Raw genomic sequence first — 23807 nt, forward strand, 5'->3', positions numbered from 1 at the left:
ATCAGAATAAGGTCTGGGAACAGAACTAGTTTCCCAAGCGAGATGCAGAAGCTGCCTGCGGGCTGCTACCACGCCGCAGCTGCACTGCCACCTCCCGCTTACTTTCCCCCTCAGCGCCCCCGTCCCTGCCCGTTGCCACCACCTCCCCGCCGCGCCCTCATTGGCCGGCGGGACTGTCCGTCACGAGATAGGCGGGACTCAGGCTCAGGCCCACGGCCCCGCCAACCGCCGGGCTGGCGGCTCCACGCCGCCGCCACTGCGCACGCGCAAGGCACCACCGCCCTGTGGGCCGCGGCCCGGCCGGCTGCCGCGCCTGCGCACTCCTTCTTCCTCCCCGGAACGGAAGTGGCGAGGCCGGCCCAGTTCCGCCTCGGCGTTGTTGGCGCTGCACAAAATGGCGAAGATCGCCAAGACCCACGAAGGTAAAAAGTCCTTGGGGGGCCGCCGCGGCGCCTTTCTCCTCGTCCCCGCCTCAGAAGCGCGCTTCTCCTTGCCGCTAAGCCGTGGCCGGCGCCGCTCCGGGGCCGGGCAGCGGCTGGGCGGGCTCCCCCTGCGGCGGCCGGGCCCTGCGCGTAATGGCGGCGCCTCCCGCTCCCCAGGGTCGCTGCCGTCCAGGCCCGCCGCGCGCCCCGCCCCGGGGGAGCCTGCCTGGCGGCGCCCTGCTGCCGTGAGGGGAGTGCCCCTCGAGGGGAGCGAGCAGCCGAGGGGATCGGCCGTCCTCTGGCGGGCTGCGTGCCTGCCCTCGCTGCTGCGGGCAGCTCCTTACATGAATCGGAGCCTTGTTGTGGGGCAGCCTACTTGTCCTGCGCTTATATGTGTTAGAGCAAGCAAAAACAGTTCTCGGAATTGCGCTGGTTCTCTGCCCTTGCTTTTGTACCTTTTTTTTTTCTCATGTTTCTGTGAACGTTAGGTCACGTGACATGTTTTCTGTGACTTCACGGCCTTAATTCCCTAACCAAAACCCACCTTTGGCCATGGGCTGTGCGGTGTGAGAGTGGGCAGGGTGCCTAGCTAGTCAGCGCCTTTGGTGGCGCTAAGTTCGGCGTTAAAAAAAAATTTCCTAACGGAGAGGTATGATCTCCTGTGGAAGCCAGGTTAATACAGTCTTTAGCACTGCACACCTGATAAGAGTTCACGGATAAAGAAATGCTTAAGTAGTTGCCTTCGCATTTTTAAGATTAAGCAAAGTTGTTTCTTTTTAGCATTCCAGGATGTTTTTTGAGAATTTCTAGTCTTTTGTTTATATGCTATAACATGCATGAGGTTTCTACAAGATACTACCCAAGTATTACCCATCACAGTGTTCTGTCTCTCCTATTAGCTAAAGAGCTTTTAATAATAATATAATTTATTTTTTGAAATTACTTGTAGAATGAAGCAAACTGTGGTCAGTTGAACCGAATGAAAATATTTACACACTCCCAGTTGCACATGCTAACAAGTTAGTGTTGCATTAGAACACGTTTTAAGGATTTTTTTTATATGCAGTTAAAAAAAGAAAGTAGAACTGGTAACGATCATATAGCGATATCTTTTCCCAATGCAGAAATACTAGTTGAACAGCTTGGTTATTTTTTCTTCTGGGTTCTGACCTTTTTCCTTTTTCAGTTCCAGACTGATTTTCCAGATAAAGAGTTGCATGTTACTGAATTGTTTTAGCAGATTTTTCACATCTTTGTGCTCCTTGTTAAATACTTGTTGATTGATTTAAGACAACTTTAAAGAGATCTTAAACAGTTTCAGATTGTTTCAGCTGCATAGCTTAAAGTGGACTCCTCGTTTTGTTAGGCTGAAAAGTAGTTTTAATTGGCTACTTAGAACATCTTAGTAAATACTTGAGTTTTGAATGCTGTCAACAGTAAGTTTTCATTTGCATCTTTTTTTCTTGCTTACAGAAGAAAAAAAAAAACAAACCTCCAAACATCTCATAGAGCCTTAACGGGTAGGAAAATTTTAAGGTAGCTAGAAATAAGACTGCATAGGACAAGTTAAATGTGCAAAAATATGATAAGGCATGAAAAGAGAGAAACTGTGTACACTGTAAAATACTACTTTGGCACAGTGTCTTCTTTCTTTTTTCATACTGAGTAGTGTCTTGCACTCCAAACGTGTTTTAAGTGGACCATACTTGTATGGGAATGGAGTACATGTTTTGAGAGAGGCTATTGTGATCTGGCTGTGAGCAAGGTATTTCGTGACTTCTAATTCAAATATGTTGTTTTGAGTAATATTCAACGTTTATGATACTTTTGAAATCAATGGCACATGTTAAAGTTGCTTCTTTTAAAATACCAAAATATATTAATATGAAAATAATGAAATACGGAAAAGGATCAGTAGGATATTATCTTTTTTGTAATCCCACTCCCTTTACTGTTTCTCTGTCTTTTGGCTGAAGTGATGTCTCTGTTTTGGTCCTGGTTAATTAAATCATCAAACAAGTACTTTGCTTTATACAGTGTTACTTTTAGCTTTTTCATTATTCTTTGTTTTCTTTGTATTTATGTGCTTTGGTAAATAGGGTGTGAGGTTTTCCAAGAAAATGACGGTTAGATCAAGGAATCTAAATAGGCTTTTTCCAGCCAAATACTTGATGCTTTCTAAACTTGCTATCAGGTACTCCTGTCTGCAGACCTTTAGACCTGGTTAAGGGGAGCTTGGGGCCCACTGAATGGGTGCTCTCTTCAAGGAGAGAGTAGCATTTATAGCCTTCACTGAGTTAATTGAAAACGATGGTGGCTCCAAGCGGGGGGGGGGTGCTAATCCTGCAGGCCTTATGCAGACTTTTTTATGGTATACATAACCCAGCAGGTTTTGATGTAAGAAGAAAAGAAGGTTCCTTGGGTGTAAACAGTTGTAGTTATTGTAATTTAAAGGGGGCCAATAAAAAGTCAGATTTGTACCCTCTTCAGTAAATAATAGCTACTTATTATATTGTTACTCAAAATAGTGATACAATTATTATAAGAGCACATGGCATTAGTCTATAAGCTGTTGGTAAGAACCATTAGTAGGACAACATTTTTGTGTTACGTCCCTTTGTCCTGGAACTCCCACAGCTGTTGTAACAGCCTCTGCAGATGTCTAGAGCCCTCAGGCAAATCTCCGTGGCCCACCTTGTGCAACAGGGTATTTATTGGCACTTTAGGTGGCTGAGCTATATGCTCAGGCTGATTCAGTGGATGGACAAGGAAGAGGATTTTAGGCAAGAAGTCGTGTTAGAGCTATGGCTGTGCAATCAGGCCTTCATACACTGCTGAAGAGGCAACATGTTGTTCCAGTAACTGCTTTTTAGAAGTAAGAATGCCATGGTAGCCTAAGAGCATTTGGTGCTTGCAGTGTCGTTCAGGTAGTCCCTTTCACCCCAGTGCTGCATTACTGCAGACAGAACCAGGAATTTGGTCTGTCCTTTGGAAGAAACAACCAGCCAGGAACACCTCACAAACCTGTGAGAAAAGTATTCCTTCGAGTTGTTTCGGTTCCATAATCATGTAATAAGACAACTTCACAAAAATGTAATGCTTAGGTGACGTTGGTTAACAGAATATGTGTGGTATGCCTCTGAGGATGAGGAGAGACATCTGTTAGCAAGCCTGGGATCCCTAATTCAGCATTAGTAGTTTCTTCTGGTATTCCTCCAGAAATGTAACGTACTTGGGAGCAACATGTCTCCGTCCTGGACTACCTGGAATTCCCTGTGGCGTGTGAGATTTTATGAGGAGTTGAATGTAAGTATGGGCAGGATTCAGCAGGTGGTCCTGGCCAGCAGTGTAGGGCTTTTGTCAGGCTCCAGCCTCTCAGGAGTTCTGGGCTTGGCAGGTACCGTGGGTTTCTGTAACACAGGTGACTGTTAAGGTTACTGTGTGCTGCGTGTCTGCAAAACTTTGCTGGGAGCCTGTAAGTGGCTGGAGCGAGGTTCTCCCTGCCAGCTGCTGTCATATTCTACTCTACATATCTTCTGTGCATGGCACTTTGGACTTTAGAAAAATACTTCTGCTTCTTTCTTTTCCTGTTAGACCCCTGCAGGAATTGCAGGTTTTCTGCCAAGTTTACTGTTGTGAACTCAGTGTTTCTATCTGCCAGTCCTGCAGGCTCTTAATCCTTGTCTTTTTACTTGTAGCTAAAGATTTTTTTCAAGTAAAGCTGTGCATTCGGTTACCTCTGTACAAAGCACGCATTTATATAGGATGCGTAATTTGCCCTCCAGCGCTATTTGTGAGAAGAAAAGAACCCAGCCTTTACATCATGTCTTGAGGTTTACAGAGTTGGCAGTTTACTTGTAAAATAAGCAATTCTGCACTGCCATCTTTCAATAAGTAAAAAAATAAAAAAAATCCCTCAATTATGTTTACTGGTCTGAGGCCCAATATTTTGGGTTAGGAATGATATTACATTTATTTCATTTTAAAAATTGTTCTTACCGTATTTTTTCCCAGGTTTGTTAGCAGATGTTTTAGTATAGCATCTTTTGCAAGATATCATAATGGAAAAACCTTGTGAAATTTATTCATACTGGAAAAGGGAGATGAGCAACAATAGTAAATAACTTAGGAAAATATGCCAATATAAAAAAAAAAAATTAAGAGGTAGTGCTACTTCAGATAGGGAAAGGGTGAATAACAGAATCATTGAGGTTGGAAGGGTTTTTTTTTGTGATAATCTAGTCCAGTCCTCCTGCTCAAGCATGATTCTTGTTATTTTTTTTTTTTTTTTTTACCAAAGAAGTGCAACTCTTTTGTTTGGCAGAGAAAATAATTGTTTGGATTACAGAAATTAGTATTTTATAGATAATTGTCTTCATAAATCTATTGAATCAAGTACAAATGGAAACAGTAACTGTTTTTATGGGGTTGCGTGTGCCCTAATATACCTATGTCCAGATTACAATTGTTGAAGACAGTTGAATTACTGTAACTTATTTTCTTGTTGCCTTACAACAGGTAGGAGGAAAGCATGGTTAAACTTGCTTCCTTGTTTTTTGGGGTTACCAAGTTAATGTTGTTTCTGAAAGTACCAAATTTCCATGGTCAAAGACTGCCACTAGAATTGATTAGTGTCAGATCCTGATATATTAAGAGTGGCAGAGCTCTTATTTGTCCTGTTTGAAAAAGCGTTTTTAATTAGAGAATTAGATTAATTGAGAAAGCATTTTGTTGATGTAGTGTTGAGAAATATTACTGGTGTAAATTACCTTCTCTGCTATCTCTCTTGGAAGATGGGATGTTAATCTTAGTGGGTTTGAATGGTTTGCTTCAGCCTGTACAGAAGATACAGTCAGTGCTGGATAATACTACAACTTGAGGAAAATCTGCTTTACATACGTTGTGATTTTATAGTTTTGTATGATAGTTTTTTTCTTATTTATTTAGAGATGGTCTTCAGAATTGAGTGGATAAACTCAGTTTGGTGTATGTAGTGACATGAGCATTGCGTTTGGTATGTCTGTGTGTAAAAAGACCTAAGACTTTTGGTGTTTTTATCCTAGATATTGAAGCACAAATTCGAGAAATTCAAGGAAAAAAGCCTGCTCTTGATGAAGCACAAGGAGTAGGCCTTGATTCCACAGGATATTATGATCAAGAAATCTATGGTGGCAGTGACAGCAGGTTTGCTGGATATGTAACTTCTATTGCAGCAACTGAATTGGAAGATGTAAGTGATTTTACTTATTTAAGGAATGGATTCTAAGTATTCTGGTGTTTATTTGGGGTAATTTTTAATAGCAGTTACTGAAGCAAAAGCAGGTCTTTTTGTTAAAGCCATACTGGGCAAAACATGTCTTAGCCTGGAAGTTCATCAGGTCTAAGTCTGGCTTGTACTTCATGAAATGTGCTTTGGATGTCATGTAGCTGCAAGAGAAGCCAAAAAGTTATGGTCTGGTACTTAATTAGTATCTTAGCAGTGATTAGAATAGTTAACTTTGTTCTGTCATTGCTGCCAAGATGAAAAAATCTAATAAAACCTGGCTCAAAATGTTTAAGTGACTATTTTGAAATGCGGTAGAAATACTAATTTTCAGCACTTTTTTTTTTGAATTGGCTTTTTCCATTGTTTTGTTTTTCTAATGTATCCCGACAATAATACTACTTTATGCTTATTTTTAATGTTAAACACATGACCACATTTTCAGTTTCAGGAGCAGTCAAACTACAGTTCTGACCTTAAATATATACAAGCACGTACGTATTACGCTGATTAAATTACATTTTTAAGAGGATGGAAGAACATTCTTGTTGTATAGTATTTGCCATTTGAAGACTTCTAGGAATTCCTTAATTAAATTTCCATTGCAGCATTTCACTGAAATAATAGTTCTAAGAGCAATTTTTCTTTTGGATTGCTGTAAATTAAAGCACAGAAATTGGCTATTAATATGATGAAATAGCAAAAGCATCTTGCACATTCTGAATACTTGTAACGTTCTTAACCACAATGGCAATAACTATATTAACAGTACTCTAATATATTTCTGAATCTCTTCCTGTTTCTAAAGTGTTTTTTTAGGGCTATTAACTGAAATTTTGTTTTATATTTGTCTGGACTTTAAGAAAAAAAAAGGTGTGCACCATTTTTTCCATAACGATTAGAAAATTACATCAGTAGTGCTGATTTGAAATACTTTTTGTAAAACTAGTGAAGATAGCATTTTTGAGTAAATGTAGCATGTTTACTGAGTCTTGTAGGGAAGAAGATGAACATATCCAAATCCCTAAAATGTCATCTGGCTAAGCAGTTGTTTTGGGGGAATTATACAATAAGCTATATGAAAAGGATTGCTAAGTTTGGAGTAAATATTCTAGCTGTCCGTTTTCATCTTGTCTGTAACTGCAGTATGTTAATTTGACGTTATCTTAATCCAGTATCAATGTGACAAATTTGCCACGTCTTTCTGCTGACAGGATGATGATGACTACCCTTCTACAAGCTTGCTTGGCCAGAAGAAGCCAGGATACCATGCTCCAGTGGCATTGCTTAATGACATCCCGCAGTCAACTGAACAGGTACATCTTAAGGCACAATAAAATACTGTTTTAGGTCTTAAGAGAAGTATTAGTGTTTCGACACCAGGTCTTGTCTTCTGGAAATACAGGATGTCTATAAAGCATTATGGTATTTTAATTTTGCTATAAGCTTGTCGCTGCTGTACTTACAGGGTGGTAAAAATTGGCATTTGTGCGCTTAAAGATGATGTGTGCATATACACTAAACCATTAAAAAAGTGTAGATTAGACAATTTAAAAATGAAAATAAATGGAATATCTTAATGTCTGTTATACTTCTATTTTTGTAAAGAAAATGTAATCACTTAGGTTTTATATTCCTAAGGTATTTTTCTTTGAAACTTAAAAACATACGAACTTGTGTTAGGTCTTACACAAAAAGCAGAGGAAAGGCTTACAGCATGAAATGCTTTGGAAGCAAATGAATGTGCTGCTTAAAGTAAATGTGTTTCAGAAGTTAGTTGATCAAAAATCTCTTGCTTAAAAAAAGAAAATTCCAGTTATAGAAGTAAAATTTATAGTTGTCTAGTATTTTGACATTCCTACTTAGTTGTGATTTAAAATAAATTAGTAATACTGAGTACAGGCTAATGGTAACCAGATGTTTTTCATGTTCTTCCTGTGTGACTAACCAGCTTTTTTCTGGTTTTAGTATGATCCTTTTGCAGAACACCGTCCGCAAAAGATTGCAGATCGGGAAGATGAGTACAAAAAGCACAGGCGGATGATGATAATTTCCCCTGAGCGTCTTGATCCTTTTGCAGATGGTAATTTGTTTTGACTTTTCTATACCCTCTATGAAATTTGTTGTTTTAAACTGTCTTTAGCCCTTTGATTTCTGTTGGCATGCTTATAAGCCTAGTTTTGTTTTTAAACATCCCCTTTTTGTAGAGATTGGGTTGAAAACCTAGATACCATATTCTTCATCTTTATAATACAAGTTTTCTTTCCAGGTAGAAGGACAAGAAAATAATGAGCCATTGCCATAGAAACACAAAGGGTTAAAGGTTTATCTTTTCATTTTGTTTTGGGTTGTGCATTATACTTGAACAACTTGTGTAATGAGTGCTCAAAGTCTTTCATTCCAAGTAATAGATTACAGAGTTATGCTTTTGAAGTACTAGTTCTCATAATAGAGCACCTAATTCTTACCATCTTATGTAAACTTAGGTGGTATAGCTAAAAGAAACAAAAGATATTATAAGACTTGGATACTATTAATAGTTCAAGTCTGTTCTGATAATTTTAGAATGCAAGTCAGGAAAAGGGGTTTAGTGGGTCTCAAGTGAGTGAGTTTCACATGTGGAAATAAGGTGCCTGTTGGCTTAAAATTAGCAGCTGTTTTGCAGGTTTTACAAATTAGAGTTTCAGCCTGCATGAATTAGTAGGGATATTAATTATTTTACTTGCTTAACTGTAATTGATATAAACATGTATTGTCAGAATTCACAGGCCCATACTAACTGTCCTTAATTTCTTTCCTACAGCAGTACTGCTATATGCCAGTCCTGTCTGCATTCTTAAGGGTGCAGTTCAACACATCCTGTGTAGATTATGGTGAAAAAGTATTCCAAAGGAAAGTCCTATCAAAGCTAGTGTCAGAATGACACAGCCAATTGGGCAATGATCTTCAGCATAGAAATGTTTAAGAATTTTATTTTTTTCCTAAATTATAATGCTATACAACTTGTATAGCAAATGTGCACATTCTTCTTAAAGAATAGTGTTTATCTTGACATGTCTTAATTTTTACAAAGTTGGGCTTCTTGTAAAGTGTTTAAAAGATTACTTAACTCAAGATACACAGCATAAAACAACATATGGTATACAAACCCATTACCTGTGAGTATCATTGTGGTGGTATATGTACTGTATTACATTCCAATCCCAATCGCAACTGTACTTTGAGAAGAGAAGAGGGGGAAAGTGACATCAAACATTTTTTTGGGATTTTTTTGAAATGAAGCCCTTTTACAATATGACATTGGAAGATCTGGGAGGCGTGTCCAGATTTGTCAAACTTATAAATGGGTCTTTATGATAAAACATTTTAAACATTATTTAGGTATGCAATAGTTATTTATAGTCAGATAACAACTAGGTTTTAACAGCTTACACAAGGTAATGTTTTGAATATAAATATATTTCCAAAGTGTTACTAATGGTAAAGAGATAATTTTCTAGGCTTCTATTCTGCTGCTTGAAGTCAGAACTGCTGATGGAGACAAAGGCACGAAAGTGTACGTATTCCGGATTAGCAACCCAGGAACCCATCACTTCTGAAGACTCTTAACTGTGTTGTCATTTTATCATATATATCTGCTTTAAAATATTCGTTTGAAACTGCAGTAGATATGTTTGTGTTCAAACAGGTTAAATTGATCAGCAAACTGAATAAACGTAAGATACAAGTAATTTTTAAAATTTTCAGTCAAAAAGTAAAATTAAATGATCATGGAATAATATAAAATTAGAGCAGGACAGTAGAAAAATTCAATAGTTTCTGCTTATCCTGTACTAATTGTGCTCCATTCCTGTTGCTGTTCTCTTCTGCAGGAGGGAAGACACCAGATCCTAAAATGAATGCCAGAACATACATGGATGTCATGCGTGAACAGCATTTAACAAAAGAAGAGGTGTGCATGGGGAGGGGTTTGCATTTGAACTTGGTTTCATTTTACGGCCTTTGAAGTGACAAAAAGAACAGTGGGAACATTCTGTTGCCTTTTTCTTGACCTAAGTCTTTTTTTCTTTGGAGAATCCCATCTTTCACATTTTGAAAGTCCAGTTGACCTTAAAGACTGGAAAACATCTGTTCTGTATAATACCTAGAGAGTGGAGGGAGAAATGGTCTCAGTATAATTTTTTTATACCACTTGGACTTGTTTATTTTCTTGCACAGGAGGAGATACAAAAACTGATAGTCATTGAGGGGTGTTCAGTGTCAGATTTGTTCTTGTGAGCTGTATGTAAAGAGAATCAAGGGAGGTTTTAAGTCTTTCCTTATTATGACAGACGTTGCAGTACCAAGAACTGCTGTGAGGTTAACGCTTAGTTTTAACGAAGGGAAATATTTAGTTTTATCAAAGGGAAAATAAGTAAAATGCATGCTTGATTCATGGCTTTTAGAAATTCATATTAATATTTAAAAAGAAGGTTGTAATAGAATAAAAAATCCTTATATAATACCTACAGCACCATCTTATTAACTGGAGCAAGATCTTACAGTTCCAGTGACATCTATAGATGTATATTCGTTTAACCTGGTTGATAGACATTAAATGAGGAAATAATATATCATTTTGATAATGTTTCTCTGTCGTCTCACTGATAAGTGAAAACTAGTTTGTGTCAGAGTGCTGTTTTAGCAATGTTATTTCAGAATTTTAAATGAGAATTTCATGTTTTTTATGTCACAGGGTATAACAAATTAACATATTTTCCAACTCATTTCTCTTTAATTTATTGAAGAGGAGCTCATTTGAAACAGACTGGTAATGATTTTAAGTCATGCATATGAGAGACGGAAATTGGTAGCACCTTAAAAAAATTCTCAATGCATTTTTTCCTGCTATAATATGGGATTTTATAATAAATGAATTTTAAAACAGCCCTTCCAAACACAAAACAATGTCAGCATAGAATAATTTGAAAAGATGATAAACTTAAAATTAAATCAGAGTGGCTAATTGCATGTTGTTTGGGCAAAACTTCAAAAATACCGTAAAAAGATACCTGATGCAACTGAAAAATCTTTTCTTAATGTCTGATCTGTAGAAGCCTTAAGAAACCTGTTTGTCTTTTTGTGTCCTTGAATAGAGGGAAATTAGGCAGCAGCTAGCTGAAAAAGCTAAAGCTGGAGAGCTTAAAGTCGTCAATGGAGCTTCATCTCAGCCACCTTCAAAACGCAAGCGGCGTTGGGATCAGACAGCTGATCAGACTCCTGGTGCTACACCTAAAAAATTATCCAGTTGGGATCAAGCAGAGGTAATAATCCGCATGTTCATCAGTTTATCTGTAGAAGACCTTATTAATGCTAGTCCTCTTGAATTTCAGAAGCTTCTTACTCTGCCAACAAATATGTGCATGCGTGTGCATATAGAAAAGAAAAACGTTAGTCTCTTACTGTATATAGAATGAGAGAGAGAAATACTTTTGGTTTTGTCTTGTGTAGACTCCTGGACATACACCGTCTCTGCGCTGGGATGAAACCCCAGGCCGTGCAAAGGGTAGCGAAACTCCTGGTGCCACCCCAGGCTCAAAAATATGGGATCCTACTCCCAGTCATACACCAGCAGGGGCTGCAACACCTGGACGGGACACACCTGGTCATGCAACACCAGGCCACGGAGGTGCCACTTCCAGTGCACGTAAAAATCGATGGGATGAAACACCTAAAACAGAAAGAGGTATTTATGGCAAAGCAGTCTTAAGAAGTTTTGAGTGGCTAATGGTATTAGAATTTTCCAGCCTACACAAACAGTAGAAGCGAAAGGCAGACAAGAAATAAATACATTCTGACATCTAGTGGCTGATGTGAAGCGATGTTTTTGTTTGAGTTTGTAGCATTGGATTATGTCTAATACCTTAGCACAAATCTGTGAAAGCAGCTCTGTTCAAAAAATTTATCACAATTTTGTGGTACGTCTAGTGACTGCTGCAGATTGGGATTTTAGTGAGTACTTAGGACATAATAAAGTAGCTTACATGAAATTGTTTTTGTGATACAATTTTGTGTGTGGTTTTTGAAGTGTTGAATTTTTTTTGGAAATCTTGCTTTAACATTGAAGCGAGTTTTGGAAGCATTTTTCTCTCCTGCCTTAATTTAAATGATGCTGACATGGCAGAGAACAATGAAACACCACTTAAATGTTTTATCAAGTGAGTGTGTAGAGTACTTTATTATCTAGAACATCTTGAGTTTTTTGTCTTTTTTTAGTATTTTGTTTTTGCTAAGATTCAATGGGAACATGAGATACTTTTTCGTAAAATTAAATCCTCTGGATGTTTTTTGTGTAATGACTTTTCACTATTCACTGAAAAAAAATCTGAACTTTTCTACTGTATTTGTTTATTTCATAATTGTTGATTCATGTAGATATATGGATATTACCAATATCCAATTCTGTTTTCACTGTAGTTGGAACATACACTGTTCAGCTTTCTACAAAAAATATTTTGTTTTATTTTAGATACTCCAGGACACGGCAGTGGATGGGCTGAGACTCCTCGTACAGATAGAGGTGGTGATTCCATTGGTGAGACACCAACCCCAGGAGCAAGTAAAAGAAAGTCACGATGGGATGAAACACCTGCTAGCCAGATGGGTGGCAGCACTCCTGTGCTGACACCTGGCAAAACACCCATTGGTACACCAGCTATGAACATGGCAACTCCGACACCAGGTGAGCCCAGTTCATTCCCTAAGACTTCACTTCTTTACATGAAAATGAAGCATTTACCTTTATGCCTAACATGTTCTTCTGCCGGTGTAAAAGCAGTCAGCATATGCTCAGTTTACCAGTTTACTTTTTTTTAAAAGTCCACAGCTAATCAGTTCTGTGTGGTAATCAAGGCTCAAGTTATGGGCGTGTTCATGTTCGATCTAGTTGGTGAAGACACTGATAAAAGACTATAAAAGTTTAATGTCTTGATTGGCTACAGTCTTGAAGTTCTGCGGGAACTTTGGCTCAAGAGAACGCCTAAAAGGTTAAGTAAACATATCTTCTGCATATGCAAGTTTTCTTAACTCCTTTTCTAATTTGAATATAGGTCATATCATGAGCATGACTCCTGAACAGCTGCAGGCTTGGCGTTGGGAGAGGGAAATTGATGAGAGAAATAGACCACTTTCTGATGAGGAATTGGACGCTATGTTCCCAGAAGGATATAAGGTAATTCATCTGAAGTAAAATACAGCAGACCGTGGTGTTTTTTTTTCTGCCAGAGGATATGGATTTTTTTCTTTTTAAACAAGTTGTCCAATACGTAGAATATTTCACAGTAAGTACTGATTCTAATCTACTAATTCATGTAGACATTTGGTTGGTTCAGTTGCTTGTTTACTGTAAATCTATTAGAAAGGGAGAAACTTTTTGGTTTGAAAGGCCAGTCCTTATTCTGCTTCTCAATGGCAGGCGTGCTTGTTAAAGTCAGAAATGAAGCCCAGACATGATAAGACAAAAGAGAGTTACAAATTCTAAGCTGGCAAATAAATTATGTTGATATAAATACTGAAGTGCTTTTTTAAAAATACTTCTGTGAAGAGAGTTTGAGTTTATTATCCACGCTCTCCTTAGTGCAAGTGTGCTTTCTTCTGAAATAATTGTCAGCACACAATAAGCACAAATAGGAACTATCATGCTGAATTTGTTTATATCGCTGAATATTAAATCTGACGTATGCAATAACACACAGATCTGCAAATGACTAAACCCGTATGTTCTATTTTATTTGCTTTGCATTTGATGCATTCCTCCCTTTGTATCTGCTGCGGTAAAATAAATTCTCTGCCTTGCAGGCTGTGGAGATTCTCCTTTAGGTTTGTGTTGTGGTGTGGTTTTTAACATATTTAATTCCTCCTTCGGTAGGTTCTTCCCCCGCCAGCTGGGTATGTACCCATTCGCACTCCAGCCCGTAAGCTTACAGCAACTCCAACGCCTTTGGGTGGTATGACTGGATTCCACATGCAGACGGAAGACCGTACTATGAAAAGCGTCAATGACCAGCCATCTGGCAATCTTCCTTTCCTAAAACCAGATGATATCCAATACTTTGATAAACTTCTGGTAAATGCGATTTCATTTATGCTGTTAAAGTTGTCTGATCTTTTTTGAACTTGTAGCAATGCCTATTAATTTGTCTGGATTTATTTGTAGGTTGATGTTGATGAGTCAACTCTGAGTCCTGAAGAACAGAAGGAGAGGAAGATAATGAAATTACTTCTGAAAATAAAGAACGGCACGCCTCCCATGAGAAAGGTAAGATTAATTATCAGATGTATTCTTACCACTCCAATTTTCAAAAATACACATTTATTTTCACACTTAATTTCAGACTACTGTTGTTACTCCTGCAGTCCACGGGATTCTCTTAAAAATCTCGTAAATTCGGAGAGCTGTTTAGTGCTTTCTCCCTCTATACATGTACAGCTTTTTTTGTCCTTCTATGTACTTGGTTTTAGCTGCTCTTTGTATGGTAATGTCAGTCACTAAATATCATATGATGGCTTATAGAATATTTTGCAATTATGAGAAGCCAGTTTTATAGTGCTTTTTCATTACAGGCCTTTGTAATTTTCTGGATTTTGCTTGTTAAATTGGCAGTGTAGCTCTTACTCAAGTTTCTGGCTTGCACAGCATGTAATAAATTAGCAGCATTTTCTGCACACTTGTACTCTAAATGACCTAAGCACCAAGCTGCGTAGATGCAAGGAAGTGCTGTGTAAAAGAATTTTCAGGTGGTACTATTTTTGTATTATATTAGACCAGGATCGTGCTTTTCATAAAAACTGAACATCAGAGAGAGAAAATCTCAGTGTTTTTCTTGATGCATTTATGTAAAAACAAATGCAGCATAAAATCGTTTGAAAAAGTTTAGCAGTGGTAGGAAGAAGTATTTTGAAACCTGTGGTTACAATAGATTACATTTTAACTTGGCTAATGTCTACTTGCTTTGTTAGTATTGTTTCCTTAGTTTAACTGACAGGCTGTTTGATTTTTTTTTAATTTTTTTTAGGCTGCTTTGCGACAAATTACTGATAAAGCTCGGGAATTTGGAGCAGGACCATTGTTTAACCAGATTCTGCCTCTGCTGATGTCACCAACGCTTGAAGATCAGGAGCGTCACTTGCTTGTCAAAGTCATAGACAGAATTCTCTACAAACTGGATGATTTGGTCCGACCATATGTACACAAGGTCTGTTGAAGTTCACTATTTCATCTTTGATTAGTTCTTTTTGATCACTGTTGGGAGAAATGTAAGGTCTATTTGCATAGCTGAAAACTGTTTTTTATAAACCTACATATTTCTTCAGATGAATTTCAAAATCTCTTGTAGTGTGATCCAAGTGTGGGCTTTGCATTATTAAGGCCTGATGTTAAAATGATAAATGCACACTTGGGAGGGAGAGGGAGGATTTTACATGATCTAGGTAGCATCTGTAGGCCAGGTTCTTCAGAGACAGCTGTGAAAAAGCGTAACATTTGATTTTTTTTTTTTTTTTTTTTTTCCTGGTCATCATAGAGCTTAAAGCTTGGATCCATGGAATTATCTCAGCTTCATGGAATCTTCATTTTCTTATTAGGACCAGAAATTCTCCTTAATGCATTCATAAATGGTAATGTTTTTCTTATCTTTTCAGATCCTTGTTGTCATTGAACCACTGCTGATTGATGAAGACTATTATGCCAGAGTGGAAGGCAGAGAAATTATTTCAAACTTGGCAAAGGTAATAAAGTTGCTTTCTTCAGTGAGATCGTGAATTGGGGAGTTAGCTTATATAAACTTACATAGAGCTTATATAGAGTCATGGCAGAAAAATTAACTGTGCTGTTAATAAATACAATCCATGCATTCTGTATATTTTTCTTTTAGGCTGCTGGTTTGGCAACAATGATCTCTACAATGCGTCCTGATATTGATAACATGGATGAATATGTCCGAAACACAACAGCTCGAGCCTTTGCTGTTGTTGCCTCTGCTTTGGGCATTCCTTCTCTGTTACCGTTCTTGAAAGCTGTCTGTAAAAGCAAAAAGTCCTGGCAGGCTAGGCATACTGGCATCAAGATTGTGCAGCAAATTGCTATTCTTATGGGTTGTGCTATCTTGCCTCATCTCAGGAGCTTGGTTGAAATTATTGAACATGGTAGGTTCTGCCTTCCCTGGGTAAGATTTTGTTTTTCTTTATTTTTTGTCTTTGGAATTTGTCTTTTGTGTTGTGGTGAGGCAAAAGGATATTAAGGTCCTTGTTTTGTATGTTCTTTTGACACTGGTAAATAATTCAGCTGCCTCTGAAAGAGGAATAGTGGTTTAATTTTCCCAAAAATAAGTTTCTCTCTTTTCTACTGTCTATGTATTTTTGTTATTTTGAGTTAAAGACACGAGAAGTGGTCCTCAATGCTACTGTTTACAGGTCTTGTGGATGAGCAGCAGAAAGTTCGTACCATCAGTGCTTTGGCTATTGCTGCTTTGGCTGAGGCAGCTACTCCCTATGGTATTGAGTCATTTGATTCTGTTCTGAAGCCTTTATGGAAGGGTATACGTCAGCACAGAGGAAAGGTATGTCTAAAATACTTCCTTTTAGTTTGAATTGAAATGAGCGTATGTCTTTTGTAACTCATGGGAGATATTTCTTCTTTTAAATAGGGTTTGGCTGCCTTTTTGAAGGCTATTGGTTATTTGATTCCACTTATGGACGCTGAATATGCGAACTATTACACCAGAGAAGTCATGCTAATTCTTATCAGAGAGTTCCAGTCTCCTGATGAAGAGATGAAAAAATTGTATTGAAGGTACATCCGAATTAATTGTTCATACACTGACAGTGCAAGATACTAAAATGATCAGCTCTGAATGCTTAGCATTGACATTGAATATGTATATTCGTCATTTTCTTTAAAATAAAACCAAAACACCACAAACCCTACACAGAATTAAAATTGTTGTATTTTATTTCCTGCCAGGTGGTCAAGCAGTGTTGTGGTACGGATGGTGTTGAAGCAAACTACATTAAAACGGAGATCTTGCCGCCATTTTTCAAACACTTTTGGCAGCACAGAATGGCATTGGACAGGAGAAATTACAGACAGGTATTTTAGTTGGAAAATTACAGTAAAACAGAATTCATGTTTAGGTTGTTCATTCAGCCTAAATGCTTCTTCTATGTCTTGTATGTCCTGTGATGGAAATGTGTTTGGAATAGTGGTTTAGAATGTGCATAGCTTGAAGGTTCGTAGACTGTTAAAAGGCTACCAGGCATTTCTCTTTGAATATGAATCTACATCAGCTCTAAATTCACCTTTTTTTTTTGTCGTTGAAAACATTGGATGATTTCAAAAGGTGAAAACAGTTGTTTATAGCGAGCTTTAAAGAAACATTGTCAGTCTTAGGGTGAGCTTAGGATTCCTCTTTTTTCAATAATGGTACCAAGGCTACAGTAGCTATACAGGTGCATCATTTTTTTTGTGTGTACTGCTGCATTTTTACTGTTTTCCTAGATGGAACCTGTTTCGAATTTACCACTCGTAACTTCTTTCTGAAAAAGATTTCCACTGAAATGAAATTGGAAACCAGCATAGTGCTGTTTCTCCTCTTCAGACAAGGGAAATTTATTGTCAATATTTAGAAAATAGATTTTAACAATGTTTCCTCACTTACCCTTTGTGTATTTCAGTTGGTTGATACAACAGTGGAGCTGGCAAATAAAGTTGGAGCAGCTGAAATTATTTCTAGAATTGTGGATGATCTGAAAGATGAGGCTGAGCAGTACAGAAAAATGGTCATGGAAACAATTGAAAAGATAATGGGAAATCTGGGTGCGGCAGACATTGATCATAAACTGGAAGAACAACTTATTGATGGTATCTTGTACGCCTTTCAAGAACAGACCACAGAGGTATGGGCAAGGGTATTTAGTATTTGCTTGACTTGTTGGAAGGTAGCTCACTGTTAGTTACAGGGAAATGTATGCTTGTAAGCTATTTTTAACCCTTGTAGTGCTCTAATCAATGGAATACAGATATTAGATCTAGAATGTTAGCATTTTAATAATAACAATTTTAGATGAAGGCAGATGTAATGAAACACAATAGTGGCTTTGACCTAATTTTCCTTTGTTGTTTTAACACCCAGGATTCTGTGATGCTGAATGGTTTTGGCACAGTGGTTAATGCTCTAGGCAAAAGAGTTAAGCCCTACTTGCCACAAATCTGTGGTACTGTTTTGTGGCGTTTGAACAACAAATCAGCTAAAGTTCGGCAGCAGGCTGCTGACCTGATCTCTCGTACTGCAGTTGTCATGAAGACTTGTCAAGAGGTATTGTACTGACTTGCATCAAATTTGCTATAGGATGTCATACTAATGAGAAGGACGGAAACAATCTCTAAATCTCTGTACTTGGTTGTAGGAAAAACTGATGGGACATTTGGGAGTTGTGTTGTATGAGTACCTGGGTGAAGAATATCCTGAAGTACTGGGCAGCATACTTGGAGCGCTTAAGGCTATTGTGAATGTTATAGGTATGTTTGTGTATTGATTATGTGCCTATTCAAGAGTGAAATGAAAAGGCAGTGCAAAACTTAATATGCTTCTTTGGATCAATAGGTATGCACAAGATGACACCACCTATCAAAGATCTGCTGCCACGGCTTACGCCTATTTTGAAGAACAGACATGAGAAAGTACAGGAGAATTGTATTGATCTTGTTGGGCGAATTGCAGACCGGTAAGCTGGCTACTAATAAAATTGATCATCTGTGGAAGCAATTACTGTAGCAAAAGCTAAACTTGAATATCAGGTCTGGCATCTATTTTTTTGTTTGCTTGTTTGTTTTTTTTATTTCTTGATATTGTTAAATTTTATTTTGAAAGTTGTGCATAATGCTTAAGATAAAATATTTTGCACATGATCTATTGAATGTATTGTAATTACATGTAATCGTATTATCTATAAACATTTTGTAAGGAGTATATTGTCCGTGTCTTCAAATTTAAAACTTACTATGTTGCGTGCATTCTGTGTAAACTGTTAATCAGTGAAGGTCTGATGTTAAGGGATTCTTTCTTTAAGTAAATTCCTTAAATAGTGTCCCTGCGTTGATAGTGAATGAATAGGTGCTGCAGTTTGAGATTTTATTTTAAAACTTCTAACATCACTGAAGAGGTAACTCACTTTACTCTCTTTCAGAGGTGCAGAATATGTTTCCGCAAGAGAATGGATGAGGATCTGCTTGAATTGCTTGAATTATTAAAGCTCACAAGAAGGCTATCGAAGAGCCACAGTAAACACTTTTGGCTATATTGCGAAAGCTATTGGGTGAGTTAGGCTAATGCTTTATCCAATTCTACGCAAAATTACCTAACATAGCAATAATTTATTTAATGGTAAGAAATATTTGAACTTCTTTTCTTCTAACATGTCAATGTTTACACTTGATTTTTATTCATTTAGTAGGAGAATATAAACACATTATTAGCATATGGTGCTGCACTTTTGGACTTAATTTGTAGGCTACCAAGGTTAGAATATAACTTGGTACTAAGAGCCATTTGTCTCCTCAAGTTTTGATAGTGTGATGCTCATTCAGACCCTCTGTATTCTTTCATAAACTCTCCTTTAAACACTCTTATTCGCTTAAATTGATGCTTCCTTCATTTGCAAAGGATTTTTTGACACTAAGGTGGTATTACAAGTCAGCAAATAGTAGAATGAAGTGTAATTCCCATTTATTATGCGTAGTCTTAAGTGAATGACCAATTGCTGATTTAAACAGATAGAGCAAGTTACCAAGTAATGATATAACTGGGCTTTTCTACACCCAATTGCCTATCTCTGTCAAAGTCTTATTTGGAATTAACATGTATAACTGTGTACATGTTTGTAATTGCCTGTGGGATCAGAGTAATAGCGGGAGGCTACTCATATCTCCCAGTTTGTTTGCAAACTAACTAGAGGTAGAACAAAAGCTAAGACTAGGGAAAGTATTAAACAAAAAAAAGTTGGCTATGAAAAACACAAGGTCTTGCAGTCAATTGAGCTGTTTCAAAATTTCATGGCTTATGGTGTTTCCCTGTTATTTTAATTCTTTGAAGAAAGGCTAAGCCATGTTCTTCCACAGTATTCTGTTTCAACCTCAGCTAACTTAGCTATGTCCTCAGTGAATTTATTGACGTGGACATGCATATTATCTCTTCCAGACCTCATGATGTATTGGCTACACTGCTAAATAACTGAAAGTACAGGAAGACAGAACAGAGTATGTACTACAGTAGCAATTGCTATTGTAGCTGAAACATGCTCCCCTTTCACAGTGCTGCCTGCACTCATGAATGAATACAGAGTTCCAGAACTGAATGTGCAGAATGGTGTGTTAAAATCTCTTTCTTTCCTGTTTGAATACATTGGAGAGATGGGGAGAAAGATTACATTTATGCTGTTACACCATTGCTTGAAGATGCTTTAATGGACAGGTGAGTACGCTTCTTTCTCTTCTTTCTGCCTGTGGTACAGTTAGCCATAGTCGTTTGTTAAGCATACAGCTGGGTCTAACAGTCACAAATATGCACATTGTCCTTGTTAGCTTTCTTGTTCAAAGTGACCAGCATGATTTGGGACTCAGTCTGCAAATAATTCAGATTATATACTTCTATTTTTCTAGTGATTTTGAAGATTAAAATGATACAAGCATCTTAAGTGGGACAGGACTTACTATATTCAAACAGCTTCTGATCATTTCTATTGTTAGTACCTTCGTGGAATTATAACACAATATTTTGTCAGAAAATTGTCTTTATTAAATTAACTGAGTTTTGGTTACTGTGCCTCTTACTGCCAGTAGATGTGGGTTTAAAAGCATATATTACTGCTTTCAAAGTAGTTAGTGAAAAGAAACGTGATGCTTGTGTCCAATTACGTTGTTTCTAAGTATAATTTATTAACAGACCATTGTTTTCTTTCCAGGGATCTTGTACACAGGCAAACAGCCAGTGCTGTGGTGCAGCACATGTCTCTTGGTGTCTATGGGTTTGGCTGTGAAGATTCTCTTAATCATTTGTTAAATTACGTATGGCCTAATGTGTTTGAAACCTCCCCACACGTCATTCAGGCAGTTATGGGAGCTCTGGAGGGCCTCAGAGTTGCTATCGGTCCGTGCAGAATGTTGCAGTATTGTTTACAGGTATGTCCTAATGTATATTGGGATAGCAGAGACAGCAGTTGTCAGACAGGCTTCACTTCAGAAGACAAAAAGTCAGCTCAAGGAGATTTCCAGCAAAGGAAAACAGTCTGGCTTCTCATCTCTTTAAAGTATTTAAACGTGGCATCCTGTACCAACGAGTTTGATAATAGCAACTTGAAGTAAACACCGATTTTTGTGTAGTGAGATAACTGATTATATTGAAGAACTTGCATAGAAATAAGTAACAGAATATAAATTGACTAAAAAAGGTCTCTGACTTGTAAAAGTGGAAGCGTGCAAGCTTGAGGACACTAAATAATGAATGGGGAATAAGTAAGTAGTCCAAAAAGTTAAGAAAACAAGTAACAAGTGAGATTAATAACAGAAAGTAGGATTGGTATTACATCAACGTTATTTGCTGTTAGCCAAGTAAAATAGTAAGTAATTTAAAACCGCTTCAGTGCAAAGCACTAGAAGACAGTGCTTGGAACAGAATTTATACCATTACAACAGTGCTAGTTAAACTAGCCCGACTTCTGTGAGTATGTGGAAGTAAAATGTGAAGGCTTCCTTTTCTGTGTATTTGTGCGTAACAGTTCTTGCTGCATTGGGTGTAGAATTTAAACACATGACAGATGAGAAGCAAGGATGAATGTAGTGCAGATCAGTGTAGAGATGGTGTGACTTGCATTTTATTAATTGGTAGATATGGGAATTTAACTCTGTGCTTTTTCAAGTAGGGTCCTCTGTACAAACATACTGACATCAGTAGGAAGGTGAAAGTTCCATAAGAAGTCTCTTGTGCAGTGCTTTTTCTGCTCATTTATATGTATTTTCTTAGTTTGTAAAAACACTAGAAGGAAGTTCTATATTCTGCTCATTTTTTTGTTTAAGAATCATTTATCCCTGTATTTCTATCTAGTGCTCTCTACAGAATTAAATCACAGGTAATTGAGCCAAAGATAAGAGTAAATTCCAAATGAATACACTGTAGCTGACTTTAATTCCTTTTTTAATGGAAAAGTAGAGGTAGATCTAGTGGAATTTCTCCCTGCAGGAAGAAAAACACTTCCAGATATAAGAAATAATTTCTTAGTACTTGCTGGTTTATATAGTCACAACATGGAGAATGACGTGTTTATTGCACCTTCTTTGTTATAACTGATGTTAATTGTTATCAGTGTTTTCAAATGCTTATTGTATAAAACTTGGTTAAATTTAATAACATACATTTAGAACTTAAGCTTTTAATAAAACTTTGTTTGTTTTATAGGTTTGTTTCACCCTGCCCGGAAGTCAGAGATGTCTACTGAAGATTTATAATTCCATCTATATTGGATCACAGGATGCTCTGATAGCACATTATCCAAGAATCTATAATGATGAAAAGAACACCTATATTCGTTATGGAGCTTGACTACATCTTATAATCTTCTTGTTCTGTTGTTTGTGGTTTAATGCACAGCTGTTCTTCACTTAAATGCTTCAGATTTGATGATGTACAATTTTAAAATATTGGAGATCAGTATAGAGCTGGTCAGAGGCAGAGCTAGGAATCCAGTAGCATGATTTTTAAATATGTCCTTGTTTTTGATGTTAACAGTTAAAGCCAGTAGTGACCAAGAAAACAGTGATTACAATGTACTGGAGGGATTTCATTTTGGATTCATCTTTATGAAGATTTAGATTTCATTCCTTGTGTTTAAAGGGGTTGTTTATTTGAGAAATAACATTTGTGTATAAAAATAATTCCGGTGTGGTTTTTGGACAGAGGGACTTGTAAAACGAGTCTCTGATGGATTTAAGTATTTGTTCATGTAATAAATAGGTGGCATAAACATTTTAAACCCTTTTGTCATCCCCTAGCTTTTGAATAAATAAGAAAATTATACAAACTGTAGTAAATGTGTGTATCTTTGTCATGCAATAATGAAACTGTACTCTGGCAGATAGTTGCAGTAGTGGTAGTTTGTTTTCATGGAAAAAGCAGTGTTTGTTTGCTTGTTATTGTTTCATCTGCAGTATCCTGGATGTAGGGTTGATTAGTTTATCACCATTTTCAAAAAGCAGTTTATTAGTAATTGCTGTGTGTGCATCAATTGCATGACTTAGGTATGTTGGTCACATTTAGCATGTCTTCAGGCATGTACAGCTGTATAAAATGCCAAGTAATATTTATAGGCTGTGCTATAATTCCTATACAGATTTAGGGAAGTCACATCCCCAGCACCTGAGATGAGGCGATTTTTAAGTGTGTGACATAGTGAATGCTGATGTTGTCAGTTTGAGATAAGGAAAGTATCTTATTTCCTCATTTGTTTGTTTCTTATTCTCCTGTGCATGTACTCAAGAGAAAGAAAACATAAAGGGCAGCCTGGTATTTGACACTATGCCAAAGAAAGCACATGTTTAAATCAGTCTGGTAGTGTTGTACAGTATCCACATCTTTATTATAAGAAAACAAAAGGTATGTCAGGCATATTGTTTTGTTTGTCCCTTATTCAAGTTAGGTGATTAATCTCTCTCACCTACTTCAGTGGTATGTTGTTAGCTGACTTTGCTGTTTTACATAAATGTGAGGTTCTTTACCTGTTCAGCATATAAGAAAATTCCACACTATCTCTCAAGGCGTAAGTTTTTGTTAAGGGGTTGGGATGGTGCAACAACAGCTTGGAGCCTTGTTGTTTATTAAGGTACTAATTTGTTAGAACTGAAAAACATGCTTTTTTTCTTTTCTCTAGAAGTGTGCTTTTTTCTAAAAATTATTAGGTGGAAACAGTGGTAACTTCTTCAAGACTATAGTTGAACTGTTCCTGGGAGAGAATAACATGCGTGTTCCAGTCTTTCTAGTGCTGCTGTCTCACTTAATAATGTCGTTCGTTTTATAGACGGCCTGTCATCTTCACTTCAG

At 37.4% G+C, this 23807-nt stretch overlaps 1 protein-coding gene across 1 annotated transcript; it reads left to right on the forward strand.

Moving 5' to 3' along the window:
- The first annotated feature begins 265 nt into the window (after window positions 1-265).
- SF3B1 (splicing factor 3b subunit 1) lies at window positions 266-22791 on the forward strand. Its single transcript, XM_040562663.1, is given in 29 exon segments — window positions 266-422; window positions 5486-5652; window positions 6900-7001; window positions 7654-7768; window positions 9558-9637; window positions 10821-10988; window positions 11176-11410; window positions 12194-12406; window positions 12774-12895; window positions 13592-13789; window positions 13880-13981; window positions 14739-14918; window positions 15364-15450; window positions 15597-15867; window positions 16135-16280; window positions 16368-16502; window positions 16673-16810; window positions 17395-17616; window positions 17853-18035; window positions 18127-18238; window positions 18324-18444; window positions 18907-19035; window positions 19917-19961; window positions 19963-20134; window positions 20137-20189; window positions 20680-20896; window positions 22169-22191; window positions 22193-22304; window positions 22306-22791. Coding segments are annotated over 29 exon segments (3897 nt in total). The 5' UTR covers window positions 266-394; the 3' UTR covers window positions 22327-22791.
- Window positions 22792-23807: the final 1016 nt, after the last annotated feature.

The sequence above is a fragment of the Cygnus olor genome, chromosome 6, assembly GCF_009769625.2.
Source record: "Cygnus olor isolate bCygOlo1 chromosome 6, bCygOlo1.pri.v2, whole genome shotgun sequence".
Lineage (NCBI taxonomy): Eukaryota > Metazoa > Chordata > Aves > Anseriformes > Anatidae > Cygnus > Cygnus olor.